Source organism: Balaenoptera acutorostrata, chromosome 21 (assembly GCF_949987535.1).
Source record: "Balaenoptera acutorostrata chromosome 21, mBalAcu1.1, whole genome shotgun sequence".
NCBI lineage: Eukaryota > Metazoa > Chordata > Mammalia > Artiodactyla > Balaenopteridae > Balaenoptera > Balaenoptera acutorostrata.
This window is the reverse complement of record NC_080084.1, coordinates 39400164-39414801: the sequence shown is the minus strand read 5'-3', so window position 1 is coordinate 39414801 and position 14638 is coordinate 39400164. Positions and strand designations below refer to the sequence as shown.

Genomic DNA, 14638 nt, shown 5'->3' with positions numbered 1-14638 from the left:
TGAAGCCTTAAACTCTTTAGATAGGTTAATTCAAATAATTTAGTTCACCTATAAGCACATTTTGTACCTTACAGTCTATACAATGGTGTTCCCCTCACAGTAAATGAGACACAGTCCATTATAAGGGAATGTTTTATACTTGCTTTCTGCAGCAACTAACATTTCATTCAAGCACTTTCAAATCCCCCAGGAATCTCCAGCTGATGTATGTCAAAATTTTAAGATCTCTCTTTGTGAACTTTAACACCCCTATAAAAATGAGTTGGAAGAGCAAGCCTACTTCCTACTGATTACTTTGATATTAACCAATTAAAGACAAATCAATTATTCAGTTTAGTCTGAATAATCATTTCACAAAGTCAGTTTTCCAAATTTCAATATGCAAATAATAACTAACACTCTGGCTTTTTATAGCCTATTTTTATTTCTCTCAGACATATCACTTGTGTTCTATTTTTTTGGCTCCCTTTTGAGTATTTTTTAAAAATGAATGTTTGGTAATTCCTCAAGAGTGTTTGCTAATAATCAAATCTGGTTGTATAATTTTATGTTTGTAGACATGCATTTTGTTTTTAAGCAAAATAGACAGTATAGCTAGTGTAAAACCATGTGGCAGTTACTAAGGTGGAAAGACTTATATTTAAGCTATTAATTTAATCCTTAAGGCAAAGGTCATAAACACACACTTATATATGTATACATGTATATAGGCGTGTGTATATTTATATATAATTATATATTTGTATCTATTTTTATTTTGTCATATCTATTTATTATATATGTATTTATTATACAACTATTTTATTATATATCTATATGTTTATATATAGATTGTACACACACACACACACATCAGTGATCAAGGAAACGAAATAGAAGTTACCTACGTATCTGTATCTGGAGTAGTACTGAGAACAATCCTCTTATTTCAGGCTCCAGAATTGATAATTACCTGTTTTCTATTAAACTCTGGACGTGCTTTTCTTTCTTTTTTTTTTTTTTTAACAGCTTTATAGTACTGTTTTAAATAAAATCTCAATTTTGAATAAGAATGTATTTTCCCCCAAACCTTTTAATGACATGAATTGTCAAGTCCATCAAATGTCATCAATTTATACTACACTGACTATGCTATGCTATGATTTTTTAAAAATTAATTAATTAATTTATTTTTGCTGTGTTGGTTCTTCGTTTCTGTGCGAGGGCTTTCTCTAGTTGCGGCAAGCGGGGGCCACTCTTCATCGAGGTGTGCGGGCCTCTCACTATCGCGGCCTCTCTTGTTGCGGAGCACAGGCTCCAGACGCGCAGGCTCAGTAGTTGTGGCTCACGGGCCCAGCTGCTCCGCGGCATGTGGGATCTTCCCAGACCAGGGCTCGAACCCATGTCCCCTGCATTGGCAGGCAGATTCTCAACCACTGCACCACCAGGGAAGCCCTATGCTATGATTTTAATCAGTGTAGATAGAAATATACCTTTTTAAAGTACACCTCTCCTACAGCAAACACTAAACTAATGCTATCACAAAGTTGTAAGATGAAAAGTACCTTACAAGATAAAAAGTACTGAGGAATTCACAGTTATCTAAGTTTATATTCCAAAGATCTCCCTGCTCCCAGTCCTTCCCCCTTAATCTCCTCCACTTTCATCTTCTCATTACTCCTTCCCTTTCCTTAGAAAGAGGCTGAAATGTCCTCCAATATAAAAATACCCCTGCCCTTGTGTTCCCCAGGAGTTACACCTAACTCTCTCCTTTCTTAGTTAAGATTTGGAAAGAATACTCTACATTTACTGATGCCATAGTTTCTGTTCATCTCCCCACCCACTACAACTTGACGACCACACCCGCTACACAGAAATTAAGATCCTCTGTGCAATCCAAAGGATATATTTGGCACTTAACTTACTACACTTCTGGAAATTTCTGACTCTGTTAATCATGTCCTGTCTCTTTTGTCTTCTGTGAACTGATCTTGTTTGGTTTTCTTTTTGTCTCTATGGAACGTCCCTCTTTGTTTCTTTCACTGGTGCTTCTTCTGTACCTTTATGTCAAATATTGGTGAACTCAGTATTTTATCTTCATTTCTCTTCTTTTCTCATTTTATTTGCTTTTGGGGACAGGTTTAATTTGCCCTATGGCTTTAACTGCAATCATAGAGATCATAAAGTAAATGTTTCTAAACAAAATTTAACTTGAGTTTTATATATACATATATATATAATTACATTTTATTATATATTATATATAAATTTTATAATATATATGATTATATGTATTATTACATTGTATTATATATAATATATAAATTTTGTAATATATATATGTATATATATATAAAATTGCTTAATATATTCTGGATTTTGATGTCCCACAGACATCTCAAATACAACCTGTCCTTCTCGGAATTACTGACTTTAGCACAAACAATATGCTTTAACCTCCAACTTGGATTATAGCATCACTTCCACATTAGAGGGTCTTTTTAAATGTCTTCCTCTTCTCTAATACCAATGCAATTAATTAATCATCAAGTCGAATCTATTTGAATCTGTCTCCCTTTCCTTTCCAGTTCTTTGTTCAAATGTTTGTATTTTCTCACTTTGATAATTATAATACTACCTGATTGGCCAATTTGCTTTCAAGTTTGACCTCCAATTATGTATTCACTCAGCTACAGTTTCAGTTCAAAATTCAGGCACTGGGTGAGGTGAATACAGAGACACAAGGGTGAACAGGGCCACGGCCCTACGGAGCTTACTCCCTCTGTGGGAAAGACAGTTAACACTCTACACTGCTTTCTGAGTACTTTGCAAAAATGTAAATATGACTGGAATATTCCTCTGTACGAAAATTCTTCCGAGACTCCCATTACCTACAGGAAAAAGTACAAATTCCTTAGCATGGCCATAAAGTCCCTTTGCAACATGGTCTGGGGCTACCTGTACAGCCTAAACTCTCATAACTCATCCACACAACACCCTGTGTTCCAGGCACCAAAGAGCCTCTGGCTCTTGGAACAGTCCCCAGGGATTTCACACTCTCTCCTTCACTGCTTTGTCTACACCTTGCATTTTTACACATCCTTTGAGCCTGTGTACCAATGCCACCTCCTTCCTCCTTTATAAAACCTTTTTTCCTCTCCTGCCCACAATTTCTGTGGCAAGAATCTGCTCTGTGCTGACACTGACTTCGCATACTGTGTTGTAATATTACTTAGTACATTAAAGTACAATTACAGTGTAATATCTACTTGCCTGTTTTCCCAACCAGCCTATGAATTTCTAGAGTCAGAGACTATATCATACTCATTTTTTTGTTTTTGTAGCCCCTGGTACAGTACCTAGCATTTACCATTCATTGAATGAGAATGTAGTTGACACACTCAATGAGAAATCAATTCCAAAAGTCACATTTCAACTTTATTCAGTTTTCAGTTTCTGTGTGACTTGATATTTAAAGTCAAGGCACTACTCATAAGACATTTTTAATTGTCCCTTTCTCAAGTTTATACTCATTTGTATCCATTTTAATACGCATTCAGAAAGCTTTTACACTTAGTTTACAGTCTATTCATTATGGCAAACTATCTCAAGTCAACTGATAAAGAGAAGAAAATTCCAATAGAGTGAAACCCTCGTTCAAACTACTCAGTAAATAAGGTAGAAGATTTTTCACATTTAAACTTGTGGGTAGGCAAATGTTAATTAACAGAATTATTATGACCTGAGAAGAATATTCTATAAATAACACCCCCCCCCCCCAAATAATTAGTTGGTTTTCAAACACTTGAACACCCTTGGAATGGCAAATAAACTACGGTTCTATGGCTCTAACACTTATTTTTTCTATTTCAGTGATAATTACATCAATGAACCTGACTCGGCATTCGCTGCTGTTCAACTCATTAATTAAAACAATTTTACCGCTACTACTGTGATTTTTCAAGGATATCAAGCCGCATTCAAAAATCAAAATAGCATGCATCATCAGTTTTGATTTGTGTTAGTAAGCTTTACTTTGATTTCAACTCCACAATTAAAAGAACATCTGGATTTTAAACAGATACCGCATATATTCTATAGACTTTGAACAAAATCACATAGAATACAAGTTGTTTTGTAGAAATGGCAATATTCGTGTGACAAGTAGCAAACTGTCAAGCAGTGCCGAAAATCCTCTTAGAATGGAAAATATAAATGTATATAAATACTTAAGTGATAACAACCATGGTGGTGGACTTTATGGCATTCTTAATTCTAGTTTCATAATACTAAATTTTTTAAAAATTTTATTTAAATCATCACTTACTTGTGCTCAAGTGACTTGTAACATATCCATGAAGTGAATCTATTTCATCCAAAATGAAGTATGGAAGCTTTTGGTTAAAGAATGACAAGTTGCTGTTTAAACTATAAACACATACCCATCAAGGTGACGTAATTATTTTTATATATTGGAAGCTATTTGACTGTATTTTGCAAAGCAGCACTTTAATTCTGACCTTGATTTAGGAAGCATGCAACATATTACTTTTGCTATTTTGACATCCCAGAGCACCTAAAACATAAAATATAATTTACAACAGTAGGACATGCCAGAATTGACCATTACATTCCAGAAGAGAGCCCATAATGGAATTTATATTCAAGTTACGGTTTAGCATGTGTAGTAAAATCTCATCAAATTAGAATAACACTGAAATAGCATTTATTTCTTGCAGCAATGGAATTCCTCCTTAATTCTCACAATCAATTTCCAAAGTAGGCTGAAAGTTGAGAAAGGTCAAGTTGAAGGAACGGAATCAGGCTAGGCAAAAAAATACACCTCTCTTCAAATTATTTGTGGAAAACGCAACTATTAGCCTCTTGTAGAAAAAGAGCCAGGAGAGGAATGACGTCTGCGTCAGGGCTACAAGCATCACAAGTAGGCGACGTAACAGGTATTCCAACACCACTGGCAGTTTCTCCCACACCATTCTAGAACTTAATTGGTGATAGAATAGTTGCAAATCCTTCCATTTCTTCTCTCTCACCTATATGCAGTTGCTCAGAGAGAGAAACAATTGCCCTGCCCACTTTTTCAGAGAACATATTTTGCCCAGTGTGGTAATTTGGATCGCAAAATAAAGTTCTCTACTGTGACAGTGATGTAAACATCACTACAACAGTTTATCAACTTGGTTTAAGGGGTATATCTTTTTTTTAAGTACAGTAGCTCAACTTTTAGATTTTATCTATCCATACAGAAAGTAGACTTTAAAACTACTATTTCAAAGGACAAGTAAATTGGTTTTTTGAAGTGTTTTAGTCTGGCAAAGCAAGTATCTATTACACTTAACAATATTGCACATTAATGCTCTATCCTTCTTGTTAGCCAAATTAGCCCTGGAATACTTTAGTATCTGCACAGTTATTGTGGCATTAGTGAGGTCCTACCACAGGTATATCGCTAAGACCCCAGGTGAGAAATAAAGTCTTCCAGGAATGATTTATTCTATTGTGTGAACTGATGAGCATGAGTTAAATTGCCTTTTAACTGACTGGCTGTCTAAGTAACATGCCTTTGAGGGAAACACCACTTTTGAAATTTCCTTTGGCCAGGAGGGGAAGGAGCATGCTAAACTCTTTGAAGTCTACAGCCATCAGACTAATTATCAGCGCCACTTAATGTACGTTCATTTAATTACAGTGAATTAAAAAGTATGTGGGGTTTTAGAGAAAAATAAAAGAGTGACAGAAATGGTGACAGAAATTCCAGGCTATGCAAATTAGCAGTGCGCCTTCTGGAGGAGACCACTCTCCCTACTTGACTAATACTTGACTAATGCAGACAGAGGGGGAATATGGAAGGGGGGCAGGGGACACACTGTGGGCCAAGACCATGTAAGTATTTGATACTGTGCACCTCACTTAATCTTCACAAACACTTAAGAAGGAGATATAATTTTCCACCATTTACAAATAATAATAAGAGGACACCCTTGTTTGGAACTCACTAGACGCCAGGCACCGCTGTTCTAAGCATATTATATATCCGAGCTCATTTAATCCTCACAACAACCCTATAAGGACTGCACGTCATTTGTGATCTTCTGCATTTTACCCTCATGGAAACGGTAGCACAGGAAGGTTAAGTCACTTGCCCAAGGCCACACAGCTGGGAGGTGGTGGAGCCAACACAAACCCAGGTGGTCTGCCCCCATCAACACGTTCTCAGCTGTCGCCCTCAGAGGAGGCTCTCGAGGTCCCCAGTTACGACGAGGTAGAAGAGGAGAGGAGAGCTGCCTCCTCCTGGTCTGTCTAGTGTCAAAGGTCATCGGTTCCCAAGGGGCAGAAGAGGTCGTGGAGACCGGCAGAAGAAGCAAGACGAAGACCTCCACATCTCTGGGGCCGGCAATACAACTGGCCGAGTAGCCAGGCAGAGATGGGAAAGTTGGGACCTTGAGCTCTGGGTGACTCAGGAGCAAACAGTCTTAGGGGTCGAATGAAAGCGTTTACATCCTGAGCGCTGTGATTCTGAATCCAGGCACTTCTCACAATACCACACTGCTGGCTGACAAAGGATAATAATACATGCTAGGCTTCTTCTGGGAAAAGATGCACAAATAAACATTTTTTAAAGCTTAAAGCTTGATGTTTTGAAAAAAAAGTCCTTTGTTCCTGACATTTACATAGATATTTGGAATTCAGATCAGATGACTTGCAAAGCTGGAGAGTGGGCGTTCAGTCAGGGGTCTTTTAACAATCCATCAGAGGCAGGAAAAATGCCTCAAACGAGCCAGAGCACACTGGTAATTTCCCCTTTGATTACGGCATCCCATCACATTTATTTTGTAGTCTCTCAACAGCTTACTAGGACCGCTGCTAATAGGTGGTCACAAACCACTGACCCTCCAGTATTTGCCCTGGAGCATGGCAGTTGACTTAGAAAGTTGTCAGTACGTGTCAAGAAAGGCCTTCTCCCACATCCTTAATTCGGAACAAGATTAACATTTGAAATTTGATATGAAACTCAATACACTGTAATAAATTTTTTTCTCAAAATGCTTCTTAACGTCAACTCCCCATGGTTGGTGAAGAGTTAGTTTTGCAAAAGAATATATTTTATCACTGGTTTAGAATCTCTGCTAACACGGAGACGTGTGACATGGTCCGAATGTTCCTTTACTCTCATGGGATGCTCAGGCCATCAAAATTTCATTAGCCTCACAGCAGTTCTAGCACCTTCTTAACTTGAACTGTTGGCCTCTTTATCAATAAATAAATGAAATCTAATCCCTTGTAGTGACTAAACTCTTCTTTGAAGTTATAACTAGAATATCAGTCACTCAGCTTGCATAATTTCACAAATGTTGAATAACATTTTATTTTTTTCTGAGGAAAACAGCCTTATTCACATAATTTCAAATGACAAAAACAGTCAACCCAAACTCCCCTGCTAAACTGGGGGGAAAAAGCAAGTCAGTGTCTGGTTTCTCAATTAGTTTCACTTTGGTGAGTTATTTTATGCACATCCTTCTTGTTTCAACTTACAGTGATATAATAGAACTTCTAAGGACACACGGCAAGCTAACACGAAAATGAATAAAATTTGACAATTTAAATAATCGAAAGTCAAAGGAAAATATAGCTGGAAAAATCAATAACCTTTCAGAGTGAGAGCATTGAAGAATACCCGAATTGAATTATTTTAGAAGACTTATATTAGAAATATTTGACTAGAAGTAGTAATAATAGTAAAAATAGGTAATAGATTTGAGGATATTGTTTATAAAGATGTTAGAAGGGGGCTTCCCTGGTGGCGCAGTGGTTGAGAGTCTGCCTGCCAATGCAGGGGACACGGGTTCGAGCCCTGGTCTGGGTGGATCCCACATGCCGCGGAGCAACTAGGCCCGTGAGCCACAACTACTGAGCCTGCGCGTCTGGAGCCTGTGCTCCGCAACAAGAGAGGCCGCGACAGTGAGAGGCCCGCGCACCGCGATGAAGAGTGGTCCCCGCTTGCCGCAACTAGAGAAAGCCCTCGCACAGAAACGAAGACCCAACACAGCCAAAAATAAATTAATTAATTAAAAAAAACAAAACAAAAAAAAACCCCTCTACTTGTAAACTGCCTTCACTGATTAAGTCCCCTTTAGTTATTTCTTTAAAAAAAAAAAAAAAAAAAAGATGTTAGAAGACCCTGTGTATGATTGCAAATTTTAGTTTTTACTATAGCCCAGCTTAAGAAAAAAAGTTTTTTATATCAGAAAAAAACCCTCAATACTCTTGTTTAATTCCACAACTCAAAATGATAAGGTCTGCTAAATATCAGAAAATTAGGCTTCCCTAGATCTTAATGTAATTTATTACTTTAAATGGAATCTTGCTCTGTCTGATTAATCACTGAAAATTCAGAACAAATAAATGAATCTGCAGTGTTCCCATGGACACACGTATGAAATCTATGAAATAGCCAGTGTTCAATAAGAGGTCATCTCTATTTTTTTCCTCTTTTGTTTTCTTCCCTAAGCTGACCTCACTGGGAGTTCTTAGACCATCAAAATGTTGTTTCAAAAAACAACCACAAAAAACAAACAAACAAACAAACAACCACAGCCAAACCCTGGGGAAAGAGTAAACACAAGTTTAAGTCATCACTTGTCCAGCTCAACAAACATTGTTTTTGACACTTTATACGCTTAACTTGGTTGACCTGTTTACTCTCAACAAATGCTACCAAAGCTTCTGAATTTCAAGGCAAGGCCCCTTACACCCTCTTCCTGTGTCTCCTTCACTCTGCTTCAGAACACCACTTGGAGAAACGGACGAGTGTAACTTTCCTTGTCGTTACATCATTCTAAGAACAGGGACTAGGAGATTCCTGGGGCAACAAGTCCCTCCTCTCGTTCATAATAATCCGTGCAAATGGAGAGGGGCAGCAGTGTGAGAAAGTCGCCGGGCTTGTCATCCCGCCCCCAGTCATTTGGATGTTAGATACTGTTAACTACAGGTGGCAAAGTTTCTAAGTTTTCTGAAAAGAATAAAATGGCATGTGTTTGGGAATTCACTGTGAGATAGTTTTAGCAGATATACAAGTTAAAAAATAATAAAATCAATTTATATTTTACCAATACAGACACAATAACAAGCTACACTCGTTATGAGAGAGAGAGAGAGAGAGAGAGAGAGAGAGATGCTACAAAGGTTGTATATAGAAAGGACAAGTTGACCCAATGTGGGACAATATTTAATGGATATGGACATAGAAGGTCCATGATGCAGGAAATCAGAACTGAATGCATTGTCCTGCTGCATTCTCCTCTGTTTTCTGAAACCATCATAAATTTTTTCATGTATTTTAGGAAAATCAAACGTCAAATAACACATCTGAATATAACCACTGTGCCTACAATTGCTTGCAGAGTGTTACATAAACATATAGAGGGACACAAAGCAAAATTTATGCCAAATCTTATGTACTTAAGGTTAGAAACTTCTGAATCCACAGTGAAAATTTATATAAACACAGGTTTTACTGAGGTGAATGGATTAGCTCAGGAAAATGCTGCAGTCAGACTCTAAGACTCATTTTGTTAGACAGAACTGCCCTTGGTTCCTGTTTTGGGCTGGGATAAATCCAGCCTCCACCAAGAACTGACACTTCCAAAATGAATATATTAAGTGCCTATTATTAATTGATTTTGACTTTGGTTTAATGCATTAAAGTATTCTCCACAAGATATTGTTTTAGTTGGTTTAAAGTAGACCTTTTTCTCCCTGAATAGCAAGAAAACAAGTAATAAGCAGTACGAAGCACTAGCTACCCCTTCGTTTGGTGACTGAGCTGAGACTAAAAGCTGACAATGGACCTGCTTTCCTATCACAAAGCAAAGCTGACAAACTTGCTCAATAAGTAATAAAAATGAAACCATTGGTAAAACACCATCTTTCTTTTCACATGTCATGCAGTTCTTCCATTTTAATTTTCTCTCTGCTTTTTTGATACATCGTATACACAGCATTAACAACTAGATTAAAGTAGCAAGTACACTGTTAACATTAAATGCTGAAAGAGGAATGTCATTTTGTTGCCTGGTGCATTGGTGCTGATGCTACAATTCTTCCTAGAAGCTGCACTGACTAAAAATTAAGTTTTCTTTTAAATCTATTATTGCAGAGAAATTAACTGTTTCTTTATTATTCTGCGTTGGCGATAGGAAAAGAGTCCCGATATATTTATTTTTCTTACAGTGTGCTATTTGGATACCCTAAAATCCAATTTTCGTGCATCGATTTAATTGCAGAGTAATCCAGTCCCCAAAGCACTTAAAAGGCCACACTCCCTTCTCTTTACCAAGATTTCAATTGCTCTCATCAACAAGTAAGTTTAAAGCATGATCAAATTTGTTCTTCAATCATTGAGCCCTGTTAATAAACGATTCTGTGTGCTCACTCATCCATTCTAAGATTCTGGAACTTCTTTGAGATATTTTCAAGAGGAATCTACAAAGACATCTTTGATTACAAGCTGGCTCTGGGGTAAACTTTACCACCACTTGCTTTGATACTCCATCGAGGATAACGGGTGACACGATCCAAGATAAGTCAAAGCCAATCTTTGTGGGGTTTTTTTCTTACCATGATTAAACTGTTTTTCAAAACTATAGCGAACACAACAGAGAAAGCTTGCATAATTTTACAATCTGATGTCGTCGAATACTGATTTTTTTCCCAGGGGGAAAAAATGCAATAACGAAGGACATTTCTTGAGCGCTACTAGTAGCGTTGCAATACAAAGAAAGGAAGAAGAAAGAAAGAGAAGGAGAGATGGGAGGAAGGAAGAAAGCCACGCCTCCAGAGTCAACGGAAACAGACAGAAGCACCGAACGCCAACATTACGAAGCCAAAAAAAAAAAAAGAACTTACCATTTTCACTGTCCGACTTGTTTTCGTGCTCTGTGTCTGTCAGGGTGAGGGCTGAGTTGGACCGGCTTGACAGGCAGGAACTGCGGCCTGACTTGACCCCCCTGCCCCACAGTCTCATGGCATGCTCTGGGGACATCACTGCTTCGTTCTCAGTGTCGGCGTCTGACCCTGCACTGATAGAGTAGCCTCTGTGCGGGAGTCCCATTTCCGCACAGAACGCCAGGCCTCTTCGGGGTTCCGGGTCACAAACGCCTAACTGCCTTAGGGTGAAATTCTGTCCTGATCAGGGGGAGAAAAGATAACAACTAGTGAGTGTATGTCTCGTTTCAGTTTTTTTAAAATAAAATCTCCCTAAAATAAACACTTAAGCATCCAGTTGTGTCAGCTCTCAACACCAGGTGTCTGCATTAGCTCCACATGACCTGTGGTCGCGTGGGTCCAGTTGAGGGGCAGGGAGCTCCACCTCTGACTTTCCACCCACCCCAGCTCAGAGCTCCTTTGTCAACCATTTCAGCCCATGAACACCTCCAGAGAGCCGGGCAGGTAAAGCAGGCCAGACCATGAAAACCAACCCAGAGAAAGGCTTAGTTATCCTTGATAGAACTGTGTTTCGCAGACTTGTGAAGCCAGAGAAATTGTCAGAATTATTTCCTGGGTCCTGGCTCTCATCTCAAACATTAGGATTTTCCCACCCAGGTGTCACTCCTTTGGAAGAGAAAAGATTGCCCTCTAGAATAAGTTACCCAATAATCAGAAAAAATTAGAAACCGGAGCCTGGGCAGTCTTTATTATATTTTCCCACCTAAAACTTAACAACCAATATAAACATGTATCACGTGTGTACAAACATACACTAACTTTTGGAGTGTAATGTCACGAAAATGTGCAGACATCTGACTTCCCAGATTTTTTGCTTTAATAAACACCAGGAAACATCTGTATTGATCAGAGTAAACCAATTCGTGCAAATAAAGTGCACTCTAAAAAATAAAGCGGGAGTATTATGTATTTAAAAATTAATGATAAAATCAAGTTCCCTGCAAAATAAATGGTTGTGAACCCTGAAGGCTTTTACTAATAAATTGAGCATAATAAAACTCATGACACTGCAATAACTTAAAGCAAAAGTGTTTAAATTAGGTGACACTTTAAAATGACTGCCATTATTAATGGCTTTTCCAATCCTGTATTTATTCTTGAAAATTTCACCTATGTTTTATGATACTAGGGGTGAGAAGAGAGAGAAAAATGTTTGCTTAGAGGATGCATACACATGGGCCTTCCATTTCCTGTCTCATTGGCATGGTAGAGTCTAAGATTTAGGTACCAACTAGAATCAAAATACAGGAAAAGATTAATAGTATACCAAGACTGATTTAAATGCTACCATATAATACCAAACTTTTAGGAATATTAAGCATTTATATTACTCATAGTTTTCATTTTCGTACTTCCCTCTCTTATATCCACAAACATTTTAAAGTTAATTGGCTAGTATGAGAAATAACATACATTACATTTTTTAAAAGAGGGTGTTATAAATTATTTGTAATAATAACATCTTGAATCTCCTAGGAAATGAATCAGACATAATGCACAAGACAGTAAATATTTGGTTGTAAAAATATTAGCACCCTCAAGGATTCAGCCCATTTTAACCAGTGTGGTTAATTGCTTTATTGCTCTGGTCAGATCAGAAGTTGGAATCCGCTTTATCTCGGTCAGACTTCCAAATGGATTCTGACAATGACACTCATAAATAATGAAAATCTGTTGCTACAAATTAGCTACAAATCATCTCAGAGAGATGTGAATAAGTATCTGAACCAAAAAGTATGTCAAAAATAAAGGAAGTAGTTGGGACTTCCCTGGTGGCGCAGTGGTTAAGAATCCGCCTGCCAATGCAGGGGACACAGGTTCGAGCCCTGGTCCGGGAAGATCCCACATGCCGCAGAGCAACTAAGCCCGTGTGCCACAACTACTAAGCCTGCACTCTAGAGCCCACGAGCCACAACTACTGAGCCCATGTGCCACAACTACTGAGGCCCGCGCACCTAGAGCCTGTGCTCCGCAACAAGAGAAGCCACCATGATGAGAAGCCTGTGCACTGCAATGGAGAGTAGCCCCTGCTCGCTGCAACTAGAGAAAGCCCGCGTGCAGCAGCGAAGACCCAATACAGCCAAAAATAAATAAACAAAACAAATAAATAAATAAATTTTAAAAAAAGGGTCTTCTCATTCCAAGTGCAAATATTCAACCTAGATTTTCTATAAAAAAATAAAAATAAAAAATAAAGGAAGTAGCAAAAATAAAGAAGAGGGAATAAGAACTCATTGAACAGTGAGAAAGTGGGCAAGCTTAATGAGGTAAGACACAGTAGTGGCAATATTTTTAAAAGAACTAGTGTGGACTGTACTTATGAAAGTAAATCCAAAAATGGTCAATGTAATGGACAGTTAATGGAATGGAATGGACAGTTAATGTGAAAGAGCTTATCCATTCCTATTTATATATCATATCTAAAATGGGGAGGGGGGAAAAAGGGTGTAAAACAGTTAAACATCACCATCAAACATGTTGACTTTTCCAAAACAATTTTTAAAGGGTGAAAATGAATGATAAGATCCTGTGCAGCTTTCCTCTATTTGGGGAGGTTCGCACATTGGAGAATAAAAATAAGAGATGCATTAAAAGACAGTAAGAACTCCCTTTCTAATCTCTGAAATGTAACTTGAAACATTTTCCATGTTATTGACTTTTCACACTGCTGCCATCTTGATGCAAAAATCTATGGGGTGAAGGAAAGCAGAAAACGGCAATCTTTATTATTTGTTACCTGGGTATGTAAACACAGTTCATTTTGCAAATGAATATCCAAGACATCATCCCTATGAATTGGAATGTGCATCCCAAACTCCTTAAACGTCTGACCCACCACCCAGAGATAAACCCATGCACATATGGTCACCTTATCTTTGATAAAGGAGGCAAGAATATACAATGGAGAAAAGACAGCCTCTTCAATAAGTGGTGCTGGGAAAACTGGACAGCTACATGTAAAAGAATGAAATTAGAACACTCCTTAACACCATACACAAAAATAAACTCAAAATGGATTAAAGACCTAAATGTAAGGCCACACACTAAAAAACTCTTAGAGGAAAACATAGGCAGAACATTCTATGACATAAATCACAGCAAGATCTTTTTGACCCACCTCCTAGAGAAATGGAAATAAAAACAAAAATAAACAAATGGGACTTAATGAAACTTAAAAGCTTTTACCCAGCAAAGGAAACCATAAACAAGATGAAAAGACAACCCTCAGAATGGGAGAAAATATTTGCAAATGAAGCAACTGACAAAGGATTAATCTCCAAAATATACAAGCAGCTCATGCAGCTCAATATCAAAAAAACAAATCCCAACCCAATTAAAAAATGGGCAGAAGACCTAAAGAGACATTTCTCCAAAGAAGATATACAAATTGTCAACAAACACATGAAAGGATGCTCAACATCACTAATCATTAGAGAAATGCAAATCAAAACTACAATGAGGTATCACCTCACACCGGTCATAATGGCCATCATCAAAAAATCTACAAACAATAAGTGCTGGAGAGGGTGTGGAGAAAAGGGAACCTTCTTGCACTGTTGATGGGAATGTAAATTGATACAGCCACTATGGAGAACAGTATGGAGGTTCCTTAAAAAAGTAAAAATAGAACTACCAT

The 14638-nt window shown here is 37.8% G+C and overlaps 1 protein-coding gene across 6 annotated transcripts in view; it reads right to left on the bottom strand.

Moving 5' to 3' along the window:
- Nucleotides 1-14638, bottom strand: part of TENM3 (teneurin transmembrane protein 3) — a 608889-nt gene that overhangs the window by 399067 nt on the left and 195184 nt on the right. For all 6 annotated transcript variants that reach the window (XM_057537184.1, XM_057537189.1, XM_057537185.1 and 3 more), the window contains exon 3: nt 10903-11181. In XM_057537184.1, the coding sequence (XP_057393167.1) occupies nt 10903-11181 (279 nt within the window). The remainder of the gene's footprint in view (nt 1-10902; nt 11182-14638) is intronic.